Source organism: Symphalangus syndactylus, chromosome 24, assembly GCF_028878055.3.
Source record: "Symphalangus syndactylus isolate Jambi chromosome 24, NHGRI_mSymSyn1-v2.1_pri, whole genome shotgun sequence".
NCBI classification, from domain to species: Eukaryota; Metazoa; Chordata; class Mammalia; order Primates; family Hylobatidae; genus Symphalangus; species Symphalangus syndactylus.
This window is the reverse complement of record NC_072446.2, coordinates 69,934,788-69,960,235: the sequence shown is the minus strand read 5'-3', so window position 1 is coordinate 69,960,235 and position 25,448 is coordinate 69,934,788. Positions and strand designations below refer to the sequence as shown.

General features: G+C 38.6%; 1 protein-coding gene across 6 annotated transcripts in view; it reads left to right on the top strand.

Moving 5' to 3' along the window:
• CRLS1 (cardiolipin synthase 1) overlaps positions 1–25,448 on the top strand; it is a 33,907-nt gene that overhangs the window by 6,000 nt on the left and 2,459 nt on the right. For all 6 annotated transcript variants that reach the window (XM_055265061.2, XM_055265056.2, XM_055265058.2 and 3 more), the window contains exons 2-6: positions 481–618; positions 5,999–6,128; positions 21,540–21,625; positions 22,259–22,327; positions 25,063–25,154. In XM_055265061.2, coding sequence (XP_055121036.1) covers positions 508–618; positions 5,999–6,128; positions 21,540–21,625; positions 22,259–22,327; positions 25,063–25,154 — 488 coding nt within the window. In that variant the 5' untranslated portion in view covers positions 481–507. The remainder of the gene's footprint in view (positions 1–480; positions 619–5,998; positions 6,129–21,539; positions 21,626–22,258; positions 22,328–25,062; positions 25,155–25,448) is intronic.

Genomic DNA, 25,448 nt, shown 5'->3' with positions numbered 1-25,448 from the left:
GCCTGGGCAACAGAACTAGACTCCGTCTCAAAAAAAAAAAAAAAAAAGAGAAAAGGAAACCTATAATATGTAAGACACCTTACTCTGTGTTTGGGTACATGATACATCTTCATCTTTTGTATTCTTTTTTTTTCTTTTTTTAATTAAAAAAAATTGAGATGGGATTCTCTCCATGTTTCCCAGGCTGGTCTCTAATTCCTGGGCTTAAGGGATCCTCCCGCCTCAGCCTCCTGAAGTGCAGGGATTATAGGCGTGAGCCATCATGCCCAGCCATCTTCTGTATTCTTGAAAGAAGATTTTAGGGAGATATCGGTAAAAAGAACAGAATGGATTTTAAAATTCAATGTAATGTACTAAATTTAAAGTTTATGTAGCTTCTGACTGAAGTTGATGAAGTATATTTTTCTAATGTATGTATATAGTTATTCAAAGTATGAATTCACAGTATTTTATTTAAATTTTGTTGTCTTTGTGTTTCAGTATGAAAACCCATGGACAATCCCAAATATGTTGTCAATGACGAGAATTGGCTTGGCCCCAGTTCTGGGCTATTTGATTATTGAAGAAGATTTTAATATTGCACTAGGAGTTTTTGCTTTAGCTGGACTAACAGATTTGGTAAGTTGTAAATGCATTCCCAGTTTGCTCTCCTTCCAAATCCTGGTCTGTACTACTAAACCGAAATAGCGTAGCCTTAGCCTGCTTTTCCTTGGGAGGAAATCCTCAAGATGAATTTGACATAGTACTTTTTGTGAGGACTTTGTCTTTAGCATCTATATGGGATTTTTTTTTCATATGATTTCAGGGAGGAAGCGAAGGTTGTAGGGAAGTAAAGGAGGGGATACTTTGTCCTCTTGGTTTTTAAGAGTGGAAGAAACACCCTTAGAAATTTCCAAAGAGCTGAGTGCTTGCTTTAGGGATAGAAATAAAGGAGAGGAGATCTGAGATGACTTTTCTATGTATTGTGATAAAGAGGAATACTCTGATCTGCAAAAAAAAGTTGGTTTTCCTAGTGGAGAGGGAAACTGGACCAGTTGTTAGGACCCAGGGAACTGGGATGTGACCAGGAGCATGTAGAAGTCATAGCTTTGCTCAGGTTTCATGCTAGCAGGAGGCTGTAGGTGCCCCCACAGATTTATTTTCTGATCTCTGCTCTACACCCCTCTGACTGCCCTGCAGAATACTCTGCTCTGGGCTGACAAGTGAACGTCCTTCCTTCTTCTCCTCCCTCAGCAGATGGACAAAGAAGAGGAGCTCTCCTTGATACTACATTGTTAGTTTTGATAGAGGAGAGGAGGATTTATTCAGATGATCTCAAATTAGAACTGGAAAATAATTTTATAACAGAAGGCTACATTAAATAGGCTTTTGTGGACTGGCTAGCTGTCATCACGTATGACATTATTTGTATTACCAACTTTGTTTCATGAAAGTTTCGAAATGCCTTATAAAACTGGCTGGACACAGTGGCTTACACTTGTAATTCCAGCGCTTTGAGAGGTCAGGAGTTTGAGACCAACCTGCACAACATAGCAAGAGCCTATCTCTACAAAAAATTTAAAAATTACCTGGGCATGGTGGCACACGCCTGCAGTCCTAGGTACTCAGGAGGCCGAGGCAGGAGGATTGCTTGAGCTGAGGAGTTCAAGGCTGCAGTGAGCTATGATCGCACCACTGTACTCTAGCCTGGGTGACAGAGCAAGACCTTGTCTCTTAAAAAAAAAAAAAAGGAAAAACTTCATGCTGTATAAAAACATAGTTGAGGGAAGTGTGGAAAAGATGGAGGAATAATTTTAAACCAGGGCAGAGTTAGCAGGAGAAATAGATACATTATATTCTTGTACAAGGCTGGTCTGAGATCTATATGAGCATCCAGACAGGCAGTGCTTTGGTACCACTTCAAACTAATTTATGTTTGAAAAGCTTTGCTCAATATTTATTGAGAATCAAGAGAAACTAATTTTATATTAATAAAAGTTGTATGCCATCTTTCTTTGTAACATCAGCTGTTCTGTTTGAGGTTTATAGAAACAAAATTCCACCTGCCTAGTAGCAGTAGCATTGGTGGGCAACATAGAGTTAACTGAAGATTTTGGAGTGCAGACAAAAGAGAGCATTTGCATTGTTACATGGCATTTCCAAACCTGCTTCAAACATAGCCTCCAAAATTGGCTTTACCTCTCTTTTTCCAGAGTTTAGCGTCTACTAATATTTGTCACTACCTCTCCCCATTCTCACAATCTTTCTCCTTTTCTTTTGTCCCTGCTTTTTTTTTTGGAGACAGGAGACTCACTCTGTCGCCCAGGCTGGAGTGCAGTGACATGATGTCGGCTCACTGCAGCCTCTGCCTCTTGGGTTCCAGCAGTTCTCCTGCCTCAGCCTCCTGGGTAGCTGGGATTACAGGCACGCACTACCATGCCTGGCTAATTTTTGTATTTTTAGTAGAGATGGGGTTTCACCATGTTGGCCAGGCTGGTCTCGAGCTCCTGACCTCAGGTGATCCACCCACCTTGGCCTCCCTCGGCCTGGGATTACAGGCGTGAGCCACTGCACCTGGCCTGTCCCTTCTTTTATCCCAAAGCCTGCACTCATTGTTAATATTATCTCCAAGTCTGTCAAAGGCCATTATACTGATAACAGTTTTTTTTTAACATAAGAGACAAGATCTTTTTCAGTTACTGTAGTCTCCTTATCTGCTACCTTTTTTTTTTTTTATTTTAAGCTGCCACATGAGATTGCAGTATTCATTGAATTTTAGAGAGGCCCCATTAACATTTTTCTAAATATATAAGATGATGTTTGTGGAAACCTAAGTTAACTGGTGCCACATTTCACATTTGTTCCATGGTAATTTTAGTGCCTTTCGACTGGCCACTGGGAGGTGGCTGGACTCATCAGTTTAAGCCGGCGAATGACAAAGTCTGATTGCGTTGTGTGTGGAAAATGGATTATAGACAGATAAGAGTGGAAGCTGAGTAATTGGTTAGGGGCTGGCCGTGATCCATGGCAGCAGTGCTGGGAGCTTAGACTGGGGTTGGAGTTTGGAGTTGGAGAGAAGTATGTGGGTTTGAGATATATTTTAAAGACAGAGGTAATATGTTGATGGATTAGATATGGAGTGAGAGTAGGAAGAGTCAAATATGAATACTAGGGTCTTACTTTAAAAAAAGAAAATCTCTTCTAAAACCAGGTTCATGGAAATGACATTTTTTTTGTGATGGGCAACACTTGAGTAGGGCAGAGTTTAAGGGAGAATACTAAGAATTCTGTTGCCTATCCACATAGAAGTATCAATTGGGCAGTTTAGTAGTTTGGAGTTGGAGGAAGTCATCGTTACAGAGAGAGAAATTTGGGAGCTGTCAGATATAGATGGTTGGATCTGGGTAAAATCATCCAGGCTGAGGTAACAGAAATGAAGGGTCAGAGAAATGAGCAACAAGTAGAGCACCAGAAAAGAAGCCAGTCAGGAACCCTGGGAAGGAATAGCTGGTGAGGAAGGAAGAAAATTAGGCAGTGAGATTTCCCAGAAAGTGGAGAAAGTGCTTCAGTTATGTCGAGGTCAAGTACTCTAAAAATGTGGAATTCCTTGGTGGCCTTTATGAGCCTCACCTCTGGAGGGGTGGGGACAATTGGAGTGGGTCGATGAACACATGTGAGATGGTAATGACATTGGACGTTCCTTTGAAGCAGTTTTGCTTTGTAGGGGAATAGAGAAATAGGATCACAGAAGGGTCTTTTAAAACGATATATACTGGGGAATTGTATCTATATCTATATATAGATAGATATAAAATCCTATATGTAAAAATATATATGCTGGAGTATATGTATATACTGGGGAATTTTTGTTTGGCCTTTTTTTTTTCTTTTTTTTTGAGATAAATCTCGTATTGCCCAGGTTGGCCTTGAACTCCTGGCTTGAAATGATCCTCCCACCTCAGCCTTCCAAGTAGCTGGGACTATAGGTGTGCCACTGTGCCCAGTGAATTTTTGTTGTTAGTTAACTGATTAATTAAATGATCAGGTAGAGAGATTTAATGAAAGGGAGAGATGGATGATGCAAGGGGAGATGTGGAAGAAGGGAGGCAGGTCACAGAAGGTGAGAGGGCATGGGAACGGATGAAGGAAGGCAGAGAGAATGAATGGATGCAGGTAGGTGGGGGATTTGATGATGGGAATATGAGGATGGGCTGACTACGTTTTTCTTTTTTCTTAAGGAAAATATAGACATGACCATGAGCGAGAGGGATGGAGTTAGGTCTGAGGTGAGAGCAGAGACAGTGTGAAAGAGACAGTGTGAAAAGAGAGGGTAAATATGGTAAACAAGTGTGAGATTGCTAGGCAGTATTGGGTGCCCATGGGAGATTTGTGGTCACCAGTTTGAAGTGAGACCAGTCTTCCCATTTGTGTGTTTTACTTAAGCACTGTTCAGCTCTTAGGTGCAGGCCCAGCGTACATGGAGAGTTGTTTTTAAGCAGTGTTGAAGGAGGGTGGAGTGAAGGGGAGTTACAGATGTTTGTAAAGGAATGATGTTGATGACCTTGGAATCTAGTGTGGGTTAGAGGAATAGTGAAGATGAGAGGGTGATGATGGCGAAAAAGCGAAAGGTTAAGTTCCCTGAGGTCAGAAACTGAACTAAACCTAATTTTCCAAGGTCCCAGCTCCCCAGTCTAGGTACTTTTCTGTTTGTATGCTTAAGAAGGAAATCGATTGTTTCAGTTGCAGTAGTAATAGCTAGTAACTACTTTTTTTGAGGATTTACTAAGTGCTGAGTGCTGAACGAGTATTAGTCACATTGTGTGCTGAAGACAACCACGCCTTTGAGGTAGGTAATTTATCTCTGTTACAGATGAGGAAACTAAGGCTTAGTCAGGCCAAATAACTTATCCAAGATCACACAGCTAGTAAGTGGCAGAGCCAGGACTTGAACAGCTTCTGTTCTGCTACAAAGACCACATTTTTTTTTTTTTTACCACGGTCCGGGACTAGTGCTGTCTCCTCTAACTCATTGGAGTACTTGAGATATGGACAACTTACTTGTTCTTTAAAATGAACCATGATTAATTGCGTCTAAATTAATCTTTTTTCCCCTTAGAAACAGTATTAGAGAACTCAAACATTCGTTGAAACTTGAAGTTAAATGAGTAAAAGCCAGGAAGAGATTTGGACAAACCAGAAAATATCTACCTTGTTTAATGTGAATAGACAATACTTGGTTTCAGTCCATTTTGTGGCCCCAGAGTGGCCAGACTGCTCCCTTCTCAAGTTAGGATGGAGACCTGGGTTTTTATGGGAAGAATTGAATACTTAAATGTTGATAACTAATTACAGTTTTTAAAAACTCTGATAGGTCAAACAGAACCAGCTTGCAGGCCCCATTTGGCCCGCTAGCAACTAGATGTGACTTATGCTTTAAATATAGTTTATTTTTAATCACAATGATATAAAAATAAATAATTTAAGTATCAGAATTTTAACTAGGCCAGGTAGAGAGGATTGAGTTTTCTACTCAAATGTAGGTAATGCAGATACAGTGAGAATATGGAATAAACAGTGGTATTGAGCAAAATGAGTTGAAAAACAGAAAAATGGTAAGTTTTAACAGCGTTGGATTATATTATCCTAGTCCAGGCTCTGCCATTCATGCTTTGAGTTTTCTTTGGGTTCTTTGTAGCTCTAAATACATCACTAACTGTATCTCTAAATGTGTGTTTGGGTTCATCCCACAAAGGGGCCTTGTGAAAATACTGAGAAATAACCAGAAGGCCTTGAGGGGGAAAGAAAATAAATGTGCATTTATTTTAAGACCAGTTGCCAATTTAAAAGCGAAATGTATACCAGCGAAAGAGTGAGAATGTTTGGGGGTAAGAAACAGAAGAGATTTTGTTAACATTTTATGAGAGTATAATTGTTATTCTGGTATATCTTAAGCTTCAGAATATCTACTCTGTTCCTGTTATGACATTTATATATATAAAAAAAAAACTTCTATTTTCAGTTGGATGGATTTATTGCTCGAAACTGGGCCAATCAAAAATCAGCTTTGGGAAGTGCTCTTGATCCACTTGCTGATAAAATACTTATCAGTATCTTATATGTTAGCTTGACCTATGCAGATCTTATTCCAGGTAAGAACGCGTCATGCGTACTTTTGAATAGCACAGGGAAGAATGACATTAGTCAGCTTAGGATTTCTCTTGAGAGACAAATGATTTTTGTTCCAAAAATATAGTTTTCAACTTTAAACTGTTTCCCTAATTTTAAACTGTTGAACTGTTTTGTCAAACTACTTGTGGATTTTAGAATTTATGTCCTTGTTTTACTAGTAAAATCAGTTGCTTTCCTAGTAAGATTGTTTAAAATTAAAATCGAACAAATATTTCACAGTGCCAATTCATATTACTCTGAAATTTTTTGGTGATACATTATATATTTTTAGTGCCTAGCTTTTTGAAAGCAATTTAGTTTTCCTACGTTTATTATCTTTATTAATATCGTTTAATCATAAGTGAGAACTCTGAAATCCTGAAGATGTCTATAAAATTTCACATTATGGAGACCCTATTATGCAATTTTTAAATCATACATATAGTTTGTACATTATATGAATACTTTTTCTGATAAGATTTCATTATTTTTTTGCTTTGTATTTTGCATGTGCTTTTCTGATTGTTCAATTTCTTCTTCAGTTGTATTTCTCAGCTTTTCTCCCTCAGACCAAGTTAAACTGTTTTTTTCCCAAGAGCTAGGAATCATATCTGATCACACTGGGACTTCCCTTCACTGTCAGTCTAAGAGTTTGCATTTTTGAGGTTTAGGAAAAGGAAAAAAAAAGGAAGAAAGAAAGAAATTGTATCTGAGAACAAAGAAGCTGCCACATGGTCCCTCAGTATCATGTTATTATTGACACTTGGTAGAAGTATAGTGGCGTTTCAGTCTAGTCTCCTCCAACTGGAAATTATTTTTCTTTCTTATTTTTAGTCTTCTAAGTTCTCATACCGAAATAAAAAATAAATTGGACTAATGTTTACTTTTATGTGCCTCTTTGAAAGTTAGAATTGAGGTGTGTATGTGATTGGGGAATGGCGGTGTGTGTGGGGGGGGTGTGTGCGTGTGAGTTTTCTTGCCTAGGCTGGTCTCGAACTTCTGGGCTCAAGCGATCCTCCCACCTTGGCCTTCCAAAGCGATGGGATTACAGGCTTGAATCACCTTGCTTGGCCCCTCCCATTTTTTCAAAGTTACATTGTATTTTGATGTAGTATTTTACAAAGGTTGGCCAGTCATTTTGCTATTGAACATAGAAATTGTTTCCAGGTTTTTTGGAATTATGGGTAATGTTGCTGTTAGTTTTACTTATATGATTGGTGTAGGTTGCTTTCCAAGCTGAGACTTCCCTTTATTGGCAGTCTTAGAGTTTCCATTTTCTTTCTTCAGTGTTGAGTCTGTTTTTCCAGGCTCCTGTGTCTTCCTTTGCATTAAGTTACTCCTTTTCTCCAGTTGTTTTCTGTAGAAGGATGGAGTGTGGCAGCCAGATTTTTAGAGGTCTTAGACATCTCAATGTCTCTATTTTGTCTTCCATACATGATTGACAGTTGAAGTAGGCATTACTTTTTTTTGTCTTTTATCTTTTTTTTTTTTTCTTTTTGAGACAGGGTCTCACTCTGTGACCTAGACTGGAGTGCAGTGGCACAATCTTAGCTCATTGCAGCCTTAACCTCCCAGCTCAAGCAGTCCTCAGACGTCAGCCTCCCAAGAACCTACCACCACGTGCACCACCACGCCTGGCTAATATTTGTACTTTTTGTAGAGATAGGGTTTTACCACGTTGCCTAGGCTGGAGACATAATTTTTAAATTGCAGATGATTTTAATTCAGAATTGTGAAGACCCTCTTCCATAGACTTGGAGATTTCAACTTGCTACGGAGCAGTCTCTTATTCAGATACCTTTTCCTTTACATGTGATTGTGTTTTGTATTGGAAAGCTTTTAGGATTTTAAGAAAATGTGATTCCTAATTGATGTTTTCTTTAAAAAGTTATCTCTCTTAATTCATTTTCTAATGCTTATATGGCTACCCAGTTATCCCAGCACTTTTTATAGAAAAATTTGTATTTTTCAGACTCAGTGCAAGATAATTTCTAAGTTGTTTTCTTCCCCATTGATTTGTCTGTCTTTGCATCAGTGGCATTCTTCTTATTGCTTTGCTAAAAGTCTTGCTATCCAGTAGAGCGAGTCCTTCCACTTTGGACATTCTTAGCCCTTTCCATTTATTTCCATTTGTTATAAATTTTAGAATCAACTTTTCTGAGAATCAGCAATTTTCCAGAGAAAAATCTGTTCGGATTTTGATTGGGATTGCAATGAACTTATGATCTGTTTGGAGGAATTTGCATCTTTACAATTTTAAGTCTTCCAGTCCAGTATCTACTCTGTTGAGGTCTGCTTTAATATCTCTCGAAGTTTCATAGTTCTCTCCAGAAAGATAATAAACACTTTTGTTAGACTTATTCCTAAGTACATGATAGTTCTTGGTGCTTTTATAAATGGTAGCTTTTAAATTTCATTTTCTGGCCGGGCACAATGGCTTACCCCTGTAATCACAGCACTTTGGGGGGCTGAGGTGGGCGGATCACTTGAGATCAAGAGTTCAAGAGTAGCCTGGCCAACATGGCGAAACCCTGTCTACTAAAAATACAAAAATTAGCCATATGTGGTGGCACGTGCCTGTAATCCCAGCTACTCAGGAGGCTGAGGCACGAGAATGTCTTGAACTTAGGAGGCAGAGGTTGCAATGAGCCGAGATTATACCACTGCACTCCAGCCCAAGTGATGGAATGAGACTCTGTCCTCAAAAAAAAAAAAAAAGAAAAAATTTTATTTTCTAGTAACTCCATGTTGATATGAAAAAATCAGTAGTATTTCTAATGTTGATTGTTGTGTGTAGCGAAACTTGCTAACTCGTATTCTAACAATGTACATGTAAATTCACTTGGATTTTTTACATGCTCATTTATGTCTTGTATGTAATTAATGGCAATGTATTTCTTCTTTTCCAGTCCTTTTACCTTTTGTTTCTTTTACTTGCCTTATGCACTGAGTTGTACAGTGTTGGCAAGGAGTGGTGTCAATGTCTTATTCCCAATCTCATGGAAAAGCCTTTAGTGTTTCACTATTAAGGATGATGTTTGCTGTTGGTTTTTGTAAGTATCCTTTTTCAAGTTAAGAAGTTCACTTCTGTTGGGAGTTTAAGAGTTTTCCTCACAACTGAGTACTGAATTGTTTTGTGTTTTTTGTGGAGATGCGGTTTTGCTATGTTACTCGTGCTGGTCTTGAACTCTTGACCTCCCAAAGTTCTGGGATTATAGGCATAATCCACCACCCCTGGCCTGGATGTTAAATTTTATCAAACTCCTTTTGTGTATTACTATGCTCATATCATTTTTCCCTTTAGCTGTTCATGTGTGGTGAATTACACATATTAATGCAATATTAGTTCTAATGTTAAAACAAGCTGCAATTCCTGGTATAAATCCAACATTGCCATGATATATTATGAAGAGATTGCTGGATTTGGCTTGCTAATATTTTGTGGAAGATTTCAAATTTTCATTCATGAGATTGGCTTGGAATTCTTCATATATTCTTGTTAGGTTTTCATATTAAATTTATAACTAGCCTCATAAAACGAACTGGGGACTTTTTTTTCTTCCATTCTTGGAAGATGTTTGATTATGGATATTTCTACTTAAATGTTTGGTAGAATTTGTTAAAGCCATTGAGGCCTGGAGTTTTCTTTAGGGCAGAGTTTTAAAATAGGTAATTTATTTTCTTAATTGTTACGGGATGATTCAGGTTTAAAGTACATCTTTTTTTTTTTTTTTTTTTTTTTTTTTTTTAAAAACCTTCAACCAACTCACTCCGTATTACATCTTTTGACCAGTTTTTAAGTTGTGATGTTTTTCTAGGAATTTGTCCATTTGATCTACATTATAAAAAATTTATCATACGGTATTTATGGTATTCTCATTAACTTTATTTATTTATTTACTTACTACTCCTTGTGGAGTGGGGCTACCCCATAGGCAGTGTGCCCAGAATAGCTCTCATTAACCTTTTGATGTCTGTAGGATATGTAGTAATGTCCTTCTTTTCCTCTTGATTATTTTTTGTCCCTTTTTTTTTTTTCATCTTTTTTGCCAGAGATTTGTCAGTTTTATGAATCTTTTCAAAGAACCAGCTTTGGGTTTTGTCAGGCCTCTCTGATCTGTTGTTTACTGCTTCATTAAATCTTGCTATTTTATTTTTCTCTTCTTCAGGTTTTGTTTGCTGTTCTTTTTCTAAATTCTTTTTTTGAGTGCAGTGGCATGATCTCAGCTCACTGCAACCTCTGCCTCCTGGGTTCATGCAGTTCTCCTGCCTCAGCCACCTGAGTAGCTAGGATTACAGGTGTGTGCCACCATACTTGGCTAGTTTTTTTGTATTTTTAGTAGAGATGGGGTTTCACCATGTTGGCCAGGGTGGCCTCAAACTCCTGACCTCAGGTGATCCTGAAGTGATCCTGACCTCAGGTGCCTCTGCCTCTCAAAGTGCTGGGATTACAGGTGTGAGCCACCATGCCTGGCTCTAAATTCTTTAGATCAATTCTGTCTAGAAATAAAATGGAGATTCTTATGTAATTAAAAATTTTTAGTTGCTTTTTTTAAAAAAGGAAACATAAAAATTGATATATTTTATGTAATCCAGTATATCAAAAATATTGTCATTTTAACATGTAATCAATAAATTAATGAGAATTTTTTTCCTATACACCTTCAAAGTCTAGTGTATATTTTGAGCGGTGCAGCTATATGTGGATACCTAACTTGTTTTTCAGCTTTTCTTTTCTAAAGATTGCATAAAAGACTGTATATGTTCCTCTAAGTATCACTTTCATTGCATCTCCTATGTTGGTTTTAGTGTGTCATTGTCCAGTATAGAATATTTTCCTATTTCCATTATTATTCTTTCATTGACCTGTTAAGTTAAAAATAAATATATCTTAATTTGTTGCCATTTTTGTGGGGATTTTTTTAGTTATCTTTTTGTTACAATTTCAGTCATAATAACCTTGTGTTCAGAGAACATGCTCTGTGATTTCAGCCTTTCAGCCCACTACTATCAGATTTTATAAATATTCCATGAGTACTTGAAATGAATTGAAATGAATGTATATTCTACAGTTCTTGGGTGTGATGTTCTTCATAGGTCTATTAGATCAAGTTTTTAGTCCTGCTTTTTAAGTCTTCTGTTTCTTCACTGAATGTTCTTTTGCTTTTGGTTTGTTCGGCAGTTAGAGTTTCCTACTGTGTGTCTAGTTCTCTAGTATTTGTCTCTGTAGTTGTGATTTTGTTTTGTATCTTTTTTTTTTTTTTTTTTTTTTTTTTTTTTTTTTTTTTTTTTTGAGACGGAGTCTCACTCTGTCTCCCAGGCTGGAGTCCAATTGCACCTTCTCGGCTCACTGCAGCCTCCGCCACCTGGGTCCAAGCGATTCTCCTGCCTCAGCCTACTGACTAGCTGGAATTACAGGTGTGTGCCACCATGCCCTGCTAATTTTTTTATTTTTAGTAGAGACGGGGTTTCACCATGTTGGCCAGGCTGGTCTTGAACCCCAGACCTCAAGTGATCTGCCCGCCTCAGCCTCCCAAAGTGCTGAGGTTACGGGTGTGAGCCTCTGCACCCGGTCTGCTTTGTATGTCTTGAAGTTATGTTGTTAAAGTGAATATGAATTAGAATTGTTATGTCTTCTTGGTGAATTGAATGTTTTGTTATGAAGTGACCCTCTATAGCTCTAGTAATGATTTTTAACTTAAAATATATTTTGTGGGCTTGCTTTTGATAGTGTTTGCATGATAAATGTTTTCCCTTCTACATTTCTGCATCTCTTTAGATATCACTTGTAAATAACATATATTTATGTAAATATATATGTAAATAACATATTTTAAATAAAACCCAGTTTGTCTTAACCCATATAGTCTTTTAACAGAAGCATTTAACCCATTAATATTTATTGTGATTGATAGATGTGTCATTCAGTCTTTTATTTTACTTGAAGTATTTTATTTGGCACATATGTTTTGTCCTTTTTAGTATTTTTAAATTATATTTTCTTTCACTCTACTAGTTTGAAAGTTTTACACAGTTTCCATTCAGTTTTCCTCCAAATTAAAACATTTATCTTTATAAAAATATGATCTTAATAATTCTGTACTCATTCTGGGCATGGGAGGCACCTTAGAATTCTTGAATTCCAATTATTTCTCTCAGCTTAGGTTACTGTTGTCATACTTTTATATATTTCTTAAACTCACAGATATTGTTTATACAATGTTCATTTAAATTTATCTTCATATTTATTACTTTTTGCTAGTCTGTCTTGTTTGATGTATTTCAGACCTCCCATCTGAGATCATTTTCCTTTTGTCTGAAGTATGTTCTTTTGGAACTCTTTTTAATGTAGGTGTACTGGTAAATTCTTTTTCTCTGAAAATGTTTTTATTTTGCCTTTATTCTTGAAGAATATTTTTGTTATGTATAGAATTCCAGATTGGTATTAGTTTTTCTTAGCGTGTTTAAGGTATTGCTCAGTTGTCTTCTTCCATTGTTGATAGTAAGAAATCAGCTGTTAATCCATTGCTTTTTTTTTTTTTTTTTTCAAGACAGGGTCTTGCTCTCTCCCCCAGGCTGGAGTGCAGTGGTATGATCTCGGCTCACTGCGTTCTCTGCCTCCTGGGCTCAAGCAGTCCTCCTACCTCAGCCTTCTGAGTAGCTGGGACTACAGGTGTGTGCCACCATGCCCATCTCATTTTTATATGGTTTTTAGAGATGGAGTTTTCGCCTGTTGCCCAAGCTGGTCTTGAACTTTTGAGCTCAAGAAATCCACCCACCTTGGCCTTCCAAAGCACTCTGATTACAGGCAAGAGCCACTGCACCCGGCCGTATTGCTTTTTTTTGAAGGCAATTTTGCTTTCTTGTGGCTATTTTTAAGATTTTCTTTGTCTTTTGTTTTTCTCATTTTCACAATAATATTTCTTGTTACAAGTTTCTTTTTTATTCTGCTTGGAATTTATTGGACTTTTCAATCTGTGGATTATATCATGAAGTCAGTGCTAGAAAATTCTCAGCCACAATCTCTTTAAATGTTGTTGTTGTGTATTCTTTTTTTCTTTTGGGGCTACAGTATACCTGTGTTAGACGTTCTCCCCGTATCCATTACATCTCAGTGGGTTTTTTCTGTGTTAGCTCATTTTATCTTTTTGAGCTCCATTCTGGCCGTACTAATGGGTTTACTATTTTTCATTTCATTACTGTCTCTGTAGCTGTACCAAATCTATTTAATCTTACTTCTATTGTATTCTCTAACTATAGAACTTCTATTTTATTCTTTTTTGGACTTGCTAAGTCATCTTTTATGGTTTTTAGTTCCGTGCTGAAGTTTTCAATATTGACTTTTATCCCCTTGAACATACTAAGCTTAGTTGTTTTATAGACTCTGATGATTCAAAAATCTTACATCTTTTGGTAGTCTCTTTCATTTGTTCACTGTTTCTGTTGATTCTTACTCATGGTATTTTAATTGTTTGTTATTTTTTTCTGTTTAGATACATTCTTTGAAAAATAATTTGGAGGAATATTTGATTCTTATGAACAAGGCATTACTCACCAGAGACGATTTTTTTGTTCTACCAGGTGTCTAGGAATGCTAACAGTCTGGGACCACCAGGTGATGAGACATTCCTGGGAGTCCTGTTTTACTTTGGCCCATCTTTTCTCCCAACCCTGTGGGAATAGTCTTTCAGATCCTAGCTGCAAGTTAGGAGGTGGTTTATCAGAGCCCAACCTCGAGGGCTCTGGGCTTTAGCTACTGTCACCCCATCATAACTGAGCTTCATGGATTAATTCTCTTCTTATCTTTCAGATTTTCATTTAAAAATCTTTGTCTTTTTTTTTTCTTCTGAAAGATTCCCCCAACATTACCATTCCCCCCGTTCTGTTGACATTTTTTGGCTCTCATTTTGAATTTTCAAGAGCTCATGTTCTTTGTCTTCATTAAAAAAAAAAGTTCTTATATCGTGGATGAATGTCATTCAGGATATCTATAAATACATGCGCATACCTCATTTTTATTGCATTTCACTTTATTGTACTTTGCAAAGTGACATTTTTTACAAATTCAAGGTTTGGCAACCCTATGTCCACAAGTCTGTCAGCACCATTTTTCTAACATATGTGCTCATTTTGCCTCTCTGTCACATTTTTTTTTTTTTTTTCCTGAGATAGGGTCTCGCTCTGTCAGCCAGGCTGGAATGCAGTGGTGTAATTATGCCTCACGGTGGCCTTGACCTCTTGGGCTCAAGGGATCCTCTTGCCTCCACTTCTTGAGTAGCTGAGACTACAGATGTACACCACCACACACCCAGCTAAGTTTTAAATTTTTTTATAGCGATGGGGTCTGCCTATGTTGCCCAAGCTGCTCTTGAACTCCTGGGCTTAAGTGATCCTCCCACTTCAGCCTTTCAGAGTGCTGGGATTACAGGCATGAGTCACAGCACCTGGTCTCTGTGTCACGTTATAATAATTCTGCCAATATTCCAGACTTTGTCATTATTAAATCTGTTATGGTGATCTGTGATCAGCAAACTCTGATGTTACTGTCTAATTGCTTTGGGATGCAGTGAACCCGTCAGAGTCATCCATGAGGGTTGGAATCAACTTCTTCCAAAATCCTATTAATCAAGAGTGAACTTAATTAATGTTATGTATGTTCTGACTGCTCCACCAATCTGTGGGTCCCCTATCACTCTCCCTCTCCTCAGGCGTCCCTATTCCCTGAGACACAATAATATTGAAATTAGACCAATTAATAACCCTGCAATGTGAAAGGAAGAAGTTACGTGTCTCTCACTTTAAATCAAAAGCTAGAAATTATTAAGCTTAGTGAGGAGGGCATTTCGAAAGCTGAGAGAGGCTGAAAGCTAGGCCTGTTGTGTCAAATAGCTAGCCAAGTTGTGACTGCATAGGAAAAATTCTTGAAGGAAATTAAAATTGTTACTCCAGTGAACACACAAATGTTAAGTAAGCAAAACAGCCTTATTGCTTATGGAAAGAAAGTCTGAATAGAAGATCAAGTCAGCCAAAACATTCCTTTAAGCCAAAGCCTAATCTATAATAGATGAAGGCCCTAAGTCTCTTCCATGCTGTGAAGGCACAGAGAGGTGAAGAAGTTGTAGAAGAAAAGTTGGAAGCTAGCCAACCTTGCTTTGTGCAGTTTAAGGAAAAAAGCCGTCTCCATAACATGGAAGCGCAAGGTGAAGCAGCAGGCACTAGTGGGGAAGCTGCAGCAAGTTATCCAGAAAATCTAGCTAATGACAAGGGTGGCTACACTAAACAACAGATTTTCAATGGAGACAAAACACCCTTCTATTGGAAGAAGATGCCCTCTAAAGCTTTCATAGCTAGAGAGAGGTCAGTGCATGGGCTTGAAAGAACAGGCTGATTCTCTTGCTAGAGGCCAATGAAGCCAATGAGTTTAAGTTTCAACATAATCCTTAAGGGTCCTGAAAATTGTAGGGCCCTTAAGCATTATGCTAAGTCTACTCTGCCTGTGCTCTAGAAATGGAATAGCAAAGCATGAATGACAGCACATCTGTTTACAACATGAGGTACTGAATATTTTAAGCCTACATTGAGACAGACCTACTGCTCAGAAAGAAAAGATTCCTTTAAAAATGTTAGTGCTCATCGACAACACATCTGGTCACCCAAGAGCTCTGATGAAGATACATACACAAGAAAATTAATGTTGTTTTCATACCTACTAACACATCCATTCTTCCGTCCTTGTCATTTTGACTTTCAAGTCTTACTATTTACGAATACATTCCCCAAGGCTATAGGTTACATAGATAGTGATTCCTCTGATGGATCTGGGCAAAGTAAATTGAAAACCTTCTAGAAAGGATTCACCATTCTAGATGCCATTAAGAATATTGGTGATTCATGGGAGAAAGTCAAAATATCACCATTAACTGGATTTTTGGAAGAAGTTGATTCCAACCCACATGGATGATTTGAGGGGTTCAAGACTAGTGGAGGAAGTCACTGCAGATGTGGTAGAAATAGCAAGATAGCTAGAATTAGAAGTGGAGCCTGAGGATGTGAGTGAATTGCTGCAATCTCCCGAGAAAAATTACCTGAGTTGCTTCTTAAAGAGGTTTCTAGAGATGAAATATACTCCTGGTGAAGATGTTGTGAACACTGTTGAAATGACAACAGAGGATTTAAAATATTACACAGACTTAGTGGATAAGGCCGCTGAGGGGCTTGAGAGAATTAACTTCAATTTTGAAGGAAGTTCTTTGGTGGGTAAAATGCTATCAAATAGCATTGTATGGTACAGAGAAATCTTTTGTGAAAGGCAGAGTCAATTTATGTGGCAAACTTGATTGTTGTCTTATTTTAAGAAATTGCCACAGCCACCCCAGCCTTCAGCAACCACCACTCTGATCAGTCAGCAGCTGTCAACATTGAGGTAAGAGCCTCTACTAGCAAAAAGATCATGACTCATTAAAGGCTCAGATGATTGTTAGCATGTGGTGCGTGTGTTTGTGTGTGTATATGTATATTTAGACAGTGCTACTGCCAACACAAAATGGATTATAGTGTAGACATAACCTTCATATGCACTGGGAAGCTGAAAAATTCATGCAACTCACTTTACTGCAGTATTAGCTTTGTTGCGGTGGTCTGGAACAGAGCCATCAATATCTCTGAGGTATGCTTGTATTTATTTATTTAAAAACCTCTATATTGGGTCTGTTTCCTTCAGATTCTATTTTTTGTTTGCTTTGGCCTCTCTTTTGTGATGGAGACTTTATTGAAATGTATGGTTATCCTTGGCTGCTAACTTATATTTGAATGAGGCATGAAAAGTTCATTGGGGGCTCTGTAGGCACTGGGGTGCAGGGCCTGAATTCTCAGTATCTTTAAGCCTATTCTGTAGATCCCAGCTCTCCATCTGCTGCTTGGGAAGTATAAATGCCTTCCCACCAGGGTTTTGGGAGCTAAGCTGTGGGAGGAGGCTGGGATCTCAGTGTTCGGTATGTAGACCTTTGCTTGATCCCTACTGCACTCCCCTGCCCCTTGGTTCAGAGAGTAACATGTGGAGTGGGGGTTGGTAACTTTTCCTGCAAAGGGCCAGATAGTAACTATTTCCTGCTTTGTGGGTAATATGATCTCTGTCACAACCACTCAGGTTTGCTATTGTAGTGTGAAAGCAGCCATAGAAAATATATAGGTGAGTGAATGTGAATGTATTCCAATAAAATTTTACTTATAGACACTGGAACTTGAAGTTTTTTTTTTTTTTTTTTTTTTGAGACGGAGTTTCTCTCTGTCACCTAGGCTGGTGTGCAATGGCACTATCTCGGCACACTGCAACCCCCGCCTCCCGGGTTCAAGTGATTCTCCTGCTTCAGCTTCCCGAGTAGCTGGGATTACAGCCACCCACCACCATGCCTGCCCAACTTTTTGTATTTTTAGTAGAGACAGGGTTTTACCATGTTGACCAGGCTGGTCTCGAACTCTTGACCTCAGGTGATCCACCTGCCTCGGCCTCCCAAAGTGCTGGGATTACAGGCGTGGGCCACCATGCCTGGTTTTTTGTTTGTTTTTGTTGTTTGTTTGTTTGTTTGTTTTTTAGACAGGGTCTCACACTGTCACCTAGGCTGGAATGCAGTGGCACAGTCTTGGCTCACTGCAACCTCTGCCTCCCAATAACTTTCAAGAAGTGATTCTCGTGCTTCAGCCTCCTGAGTAGCTGGGATTACAGGCATGCACCACCACGCCCAGCTAATTTTTGTATTTTTAGTAAAGATGGGGTTTTGCCATGTTGGCCAGGCTGGTTTCGAACTCTTGGCCTCAAGTGATCTGCCTGCCTCAGCCTCCCAAAGTGCTGGGATTACAGGCATGAGCCACCCCGCCCAGCCTGGAAATTGAATTTCATAGCATTTTCATGTGTCTTGAAATACTGGTCTTCTGACTTTTTTTCCCCCAATCATTAAAAAATGTAAATATCACTCTTAGCCACAGGGAGCCACAGCCCTAGCAGTAAGGTGTTAGGGGAGGCTTGGGGCGGGGATCTAACTGCTCTTTGTATGGACTTCCTGAGTTTCTCTTGTGGAGTTGCTTCTTGTGGGAATGCCTTTCTAAAGAACTTAGGTTTCGGCTCTTCCCACCTTATTACTAATAAGCCTGGTTAAAACTTTGAAATCTTTCTCCTCTACTCATTCTCTTTGTGTTTTTATATCCTTTCATTTCTTTACTGTCATTTTCGGAGAGTTTTGGAAAGCAGAATGATGCATATATGCAGTCTTGCATGTTCCTACTTTTATGCCGCATTTTTTAAAAGTCACATCTACCTTCATTTTAATAGCTTTGTTTCTCTAAGAGTGAGAAATATCTTCTGCAGGATTGGAGATCAAGAAATTTTTTTGCTTTCTTCCTTCGCTAGACTAATAAATCATTCTGCTATTCTTTTTGGTCTTTTTATGGGAGGGGGAGAAGGATGAAAACAAATTCTTTGGCTTATATGTTGATTAGGGAGTGGAAGGCAAATCCAAGTTAATTTCTACTTAGATTTATGTCCACTGAACTTAGATCTGTGTGTATTTGTTCTGCCACATTTTTGTATTATTGTTTCTGGCTTACCATATGGCAAATTCTTATTTCCGGTTTAAGTCAATTTCTAGACTATTCTGTTAAGTTTACCGTTTTCAGTGTAAAAACCTATGGTGTTGATGTTAACCATTTTTAATATGTAAACGATTTTATGAACTATTTCCCTTTAATGCTAATAAAACTTGTCCGTGATGTCTGGCTTTGTGGGCTTTATGGTCTCTGTTACAGCTACTCAGCTCTGCTGTTGTAGTGTCAAAGCAGCCACAGAAAATATTTACATTAGTGAGTATGAAAGGGTTCTAATAAAATTTTACTTACAGACACTGGAAATATCGTTGCAAATATTACACATGTTTCAGAGTTAGCAAGTAGGGAGAAAAACCTGGAGAAATCCTTGACACATTTTACACTGTCCTACCCGTCACTTTCTTACTCTAGTAGGCAAAATGAAAGCTGCTTTAACTCTAGAAGAGAAGAGGAGGCCAAGAGAGAAAGCTAGGAAATTGGGTAACATTTTTAAACACAGTAGGAGCCCATATCCTTCAGTAGGCTGCGGCCTTGGAGACCACCTGGTACAGAAATATTCTAGCCTTGCTGTGCATAGGAGTCACCCAGAGGAGAGCTTTCATCTGGGCTTTTACTGAGCTCTCTCAATGTGACTTTTGGATGGGCAGTTTGGGGAACCCTTGATTTTTTTTTTTTTTAATAGCTCTTTCCCCTACCAGATGGTTACAGATGGTAAACTGAGTCCAGAGATGCTAATTGTTATGTCACACTGTTGAGTTGGAACCTAACGTGCTGCCCCATAGTCTGAATTCCATAGGCCTACATTCCTGGTTAAATGCAGTCTTGCATGTTCTTCCATGCATGCTATACCTAGATTTTAATTTGCATGGATTTGCTGCCTTTTTTTTTTTTTAAGACAGAGTTTCGCTCTTGTTGCCCAGGCTGGAGTGCAATGGCACGATCTTGGCTTGCTGCAGCCTCCACCTCCTGGGTTCAAGTGATTCTCCTGCCTCAGCCTCCTGAGTAGCTTGATTACAGGCATGCCACCACACCTGGCTAATTTTGTATTTTTAGTAGAGATGGGGTTTCTCCATGTTGGTCAGGCTGGTCTTGGAACTCCTGACCTCAGGTGATCCTCCTGCCTCAGCCTCCCAAGGTGCTGGGATTACAGACATGAGCCACCACACAGGTTTGCTGCATTTTAAAAGTGTGATTGTTGTTAGATCTTGCCAGCTAATGATTGCTACAGAAAAGTTTGTTTTACTGGTACAAAAATGTTCCTAAAAATTAGGACTTACTCTTTTCATGCCTGGCTCATATAGCCATATCTTGTTTGCTCCAAATGCCGTGACTTGAGTGGATAAGCATTTTTTCTTTGGAATCGTATTATCCATCAAGGACTAGGCCAAGGATCAACATGTATGTCATAGCTATAACCAGCAGAGATTTAAATTTTAAATCTGTAATTAGAGATTTTCTTCAAATTGAAGAGCCAATTGAATGTCAAAACTGGAGAGGACCATAAGTACAGCCTCCAATAATTCATAAAAGATTTGTTTGAAAGTATTTTGGAAGAGATGTTCATGATCCTTTTTATTTTTATCTTTATTTATTTGAAATAGTTTGAATAGTGTTTGAACCGAGTGTTTGAACTCAGGTTTTTTTTCCCCCCTTTTTAAAAATAATTTTTTTCTTATAAAAGATATGTTCACAGTTAAAAACTTTCTGTAGTGCAGAAGGATATAAAGTGAAGCAAGTTCTCTGCCATCTCATTCCCATTCAGTAAGGAAATAGGGGTTCCTTGGGTATTTATTTTAAAATATCCTTCTATTGGCTATGGCTCTGGGAACATGGTGTAAAATCTGAGGGGTGATGACAAAACTGTTGACAAGTTGCATTCATTGAATGGGCAAGGAGAAAAACAGCAATCCCTGGGAAGGAACTGGCTGGATAAGTATAAAATATTTCATGCTGGGCACAGTGGCTCATGCCTGTAATCCCAGCATTTTGGGAGGCTGAGGCAGGCAGATCGCTTGAGCTCAGGAGTTTTAGACCAGCCGGGACAACATGGTGAAATCCCTTCTCTACAAAAATAGAAAAATTAGGCATGGTGGCATGCATCTGTGCTCCCAGCTACTTGGGAGGGTGAAGTGGGAGGATTGCATTGAGCCCAGGAGGTCAAGGCTGCAGTGAGCCGTTACCGTGCCACTGCACTCCAGCCTGGGCAACAAAGCAAGGCTCTGTCTCAAAGAAAAAAAAAAAAAAATTCTGTTTCTCTACTAGTTGCACATAACAGCAAATTTTACTCTTCAGAGAATAGTCTAAAATGAAGAACAAGCAATCAAAGCTCCTGAGATTCCAGAAGAGTTTGAGGACTCCCACATCCTTCTCCACCTCTTTATAATCTCTTTCCGTGTAATTCTGAGTATGGTGATCTTTTTTCAAATGTACAGAGCTTAGAAGTAGCAAAGGAGGAGATAGCGCTGAATAGAGCTGATGCTGATAACTGCAGACTAATAGCTTAAAAACTTGCAAGAAAAAAACACAAACAGATGAGATCAGCATACTGAAAGGCAGATACAGACTTCAGAGCCACAGTCTGTGCTTCACTTTGTTTTGAGGGCAGGTTAAAGAAGAATATAAAAATCAGTAGTTTGCTACAGGGGACCCTAAACCATCGATAGGTGTTCATTATAAAATTTCTATTTGTGAAAACAGCAGTTTGTGGTAAGGCTGAATGACATGTTATTGTATTCATAATGCATATTAGTACTCTTCAGAATCCCAGTTAAAATTATTTTATGTTTGATTTTCAGTTCCACTTACTTACATGATCATTTCGAGAGATGTAATGTTGATTGCTGCTGTTTTTTATGTCAGATACCGAACTCTTCCAACACCAGTGAGTTTGTTTCCAAAAAGTATTCTTTTAGCATTATGTATGATTTAAGGAAAAAGCAAAAAGACATTTTTTTAAGTCAACCTCTTTTCAATTGATGGCACGTGAAACCCAGACCAGCCAGCCCCTATCCCTAGAAGCAAATTCTTTAAAGGTGTTTCATATAGGTCCAAGCCATATTGTCTAATTTAACCTCTACCATGGATAATCTAGAATTGGTTTTAAAAATCACAGTTGTATGAACATGGGATGGTTTGTTTGCATATTTATTCATGGGCTCTATACATATTTGAACACATACGCGTAGCATATTAACCTCTTCTGGCTCCCAATCTACTGAAAATAGAGCAGTATTTTGTTCATTTTATTTTTTAATTCAAAAAAGAAAATAGTGAATAAGGGAATTCTGAGTTTAGTAAAATTTTATAAAGCAAACTTTATGATAGGTATTGTGTTCGAGTTTTCAGCAATTGAAAAATCTGTAAATTTTTAAAAATCAGTTTTCAGTATATATTGAATGTATGATTTATAAAATTATGTTGTTACCTAAGTATAATAACAAAATGTCTATTTTAAATAAAAATGTCTATTTTAAACAATAAGTTAATTACTTTATCTTTTTTGGTCCTGTGCCAGCGAACACTTGCCAAGTATTTCAATCCTTGCTATGCCACTGCTAGGTTAAAACCAACATTCATCAGCAAGGTAAGAGAATGCAATGTTCTTTGAAGTTATTCCTTTGTAAATTTTTAGTATATGGGATAGAAACCTCAGTCAAGAACAGCTGAAAATGAGACAAATTTAAATGCATTGAGTATAGAGGCCAGAGAGTGTTTATTACACGGGATAGAAACCTCAGTCAAGAACAGCTGAAAATGAGGCAAATTTAAATGCATTGAGTATAGAGGCCAGAGAGTGTTTATTACACGGGATAGAAACCTCAGTGAAGAACAGCTGAAAATGAGACAAATTTAAATGCATTGAGTATAGAGGCCAGAGAGTGTTTATTACACGGGATAGAAACCTCAGTCAAGAACAGCTGAAAATGAGGCAAATTTAAATGCATTGAGTATAGAGGCCAGAGAGTGTTTATTACACGGGATAGAAACCTCAGTGAAGAACAGCTGAAAATGAGGCAAATTTAAATGCATTGAGTATAGAGGCCAGAGAGTGTTTATTACACGGGATAGAAACCTCAGTGAAGAACAGCTGAAAATGAGACAAATTTAAATGCATTGAGTATAGAGGCTGGAGAGTGACGTTAGGCAGGCAACTTTAACCCAGTTCTTTTGTCCTCCGTGTTTTTTGGATCATCCCTATACATGTTGTGCCTTGAGTTGGTGGTCTGAGAGTTTAAGCTCTGAATGCGGTAATTGGGCCACTGTTTAGGGAAAGGGAATTGAAATGTAATTGTTCCTTTTTTTTTTTTGAGACAAGGTCTTACTTTGTTGCCCAGGCTGGTGTGGAACTCCTGGCTTCAAGCAATCCTCCTGCCTTGGTCTCCCAAATTATTGGAATTACAGGAGTGAGCCACCAAGCTTGGCTGTAATTGCTTCTTGATTGAGTCTCACAGATTATGAAGAGTCCCTTGTGGTTTCACTCCCTCCTTCCCTGTGGTGAAAACACCAAATGGCTGTTCGTTTTCAGGATTGATAGTTAAGTGGAAAGGGATAGGAAAATAGGAAAAAGTTTTGTTCACTGATAAACAACTGCTACTCCTAGTTGTCCATTCTGTTTTCCCTAGCATTCAGGGCAATAAGTATATGCCAGTCTACCTCTCAAGCCGTCTTTGTTTTTCTAGTAGCTTTGATAAGTTTTCTCAGTTCATTCTTTTGTCCCATCTTTAATGTCAAGGATTTAACAGGTTAAGAATGCCCATCATTTTTGGGAGAGAAGGGTGGTTGCTTTTATACAGAACTCCCTGGGGTGGACTTTTACCTATATGCATAGGGTTTGGGGTTTTTTTTTTTTTGTTTTTTGTTTGTTTGTTTGGCTTCAAGTGACTTGTATTTATATTGTATGGCAATTTGAGTGTAGCACTACATGGAAAGTGGCTTAAAGAGGTACAGGGACAAGTGCCTTAAACCCTTATAGGAAGTCCTTAGGATAAAATTTATATTTTATTTTATTTTATTTTACCTTAAAGATGAATTTTTGCTCTTGTTGCCCAGGCTGGAGTGCAATGACGCGATCTTGGCTCACTGCAACATCCACCTCCCGGGTTCAAGCGATTCTCCTGCCTCAATCTCCCAAGTAGCTGAGATCATAGGCATGCGCCACCACACCCAGCTAATTTTTTTTGTATTTTTTAGTAGAGACGGGGTTTCGCCATGTTGGTCAGACTGGTCTCAAACTCCTGACCTCAGGTGATCCACCCATCTCGGCCTCCCAAAGTGCTGGGATCACAGGCATGAGCCACTGTGCCCGGCTATTTATTTTTTAAATGAAGTAGAATCCCTGTCATTTGGCTGCAGCATGGGTGATAGAACAGAGGTGCTCGTCTGCTTCACTTGCTTTTTCATACTTTACAGACTCTTCCATGGAATGCTTCTCATGATGATAGAGGGAGTCTCCAGTGTATTTCTTGTTCTATTTTCTTTTCTCCCCAGTGCTGTCTTTTAGCGTAGGGAAGCCTACTCATTTCCTCCTTGAGAGAGGTTCTTTTATGGAGATGAGTGCGTTTTCTTTGAAACAGTGTCTTGCGCTGTCCGCCCAGCCTTGAGTGCAGTGGCGCAATCATAGCTCACTGCAGTCTTGACTTCCCAGGCTCAAAATATCCTACCACCTCAGCCTCCCAAGTAGCTGAGAGTACAGGTGCACGCCACCATGCTTGGCTGGTTTTTAACTAGCTGGTTTCAAACTCCTGGGCTCAATAGTCCTTCTGCCTCAGCCTCCCAAAGTGTTGGGATTGCAGGCATGAACCACTGCATCTGTCCTGAGATGAGTGCCTTTTAATTTTCTAACCTCACAAGGTTTGACAGGTAGGCAAGAAAGGAGCATCGGATAAGGCCCCAGGAAATGTAGGTTGGTTCTGTTGTCTGCTGTGACTGCAGGCAAGTCACCTAACTCACTACCCTTTTACCCATGAAGAGGCAGCTTAGTTAATATTCTATTTTAATGGGCAGTTGTAAAAAGGCAAATAATTTTGTAACATTTTTGAGTTGCTGTGAGAATTCAAGGTAGTGGTATTTTCTGACAGTTGTCATTACTCTCACTCTTAAGGGCAGCTGTGCAGACAGATAGTGAAGTTAGTGAAGTTGACCCTTCTGTGTGTGCTCACCTGTGAATGCAAGCTCCTTGGGCAGGGATAGTGTAGATGAACAGCAAGCATGCTGAGGGTATGTCATGTTATAGTGTGATGGGCTGTGCTTTTGTCTCGAAAGCCTGAAATAGGATCCAGCTGGCACTATTCACTTAGAACTTTTTCTTTTTTTATTTAGGTAAATACAGCAGTCCAGTTAATCTTGGTGGCAGCTTCTTTGGCAGCTCCAGTTTTCAACTATGCTGACAGCATTTATCTTCAGATACTATGGTAAGCTAAATTAGAATCACTCTCTTAGAATGTCAACAGAATGACTTATTGTGATAGCCCTAGAATGACCTTGTTCTTACAGCATTTATTGAGCACTGACTGGGTAAAGCTGTGGCTATATTTGGTGATTTATAGCATTGTTAAGACACTTCCTGCCAAGTATGAGATGGAGAAGTTAGCTTTCATACAAATTAAAAGGGATAAAAGGTACTGATAATGTGTTAGGGTTTTGGAGGAAGAGATAACTTCGTAGGAAGAAGAGGGACAGTTTCAGGGAGGAAGTGGCATTTGTTG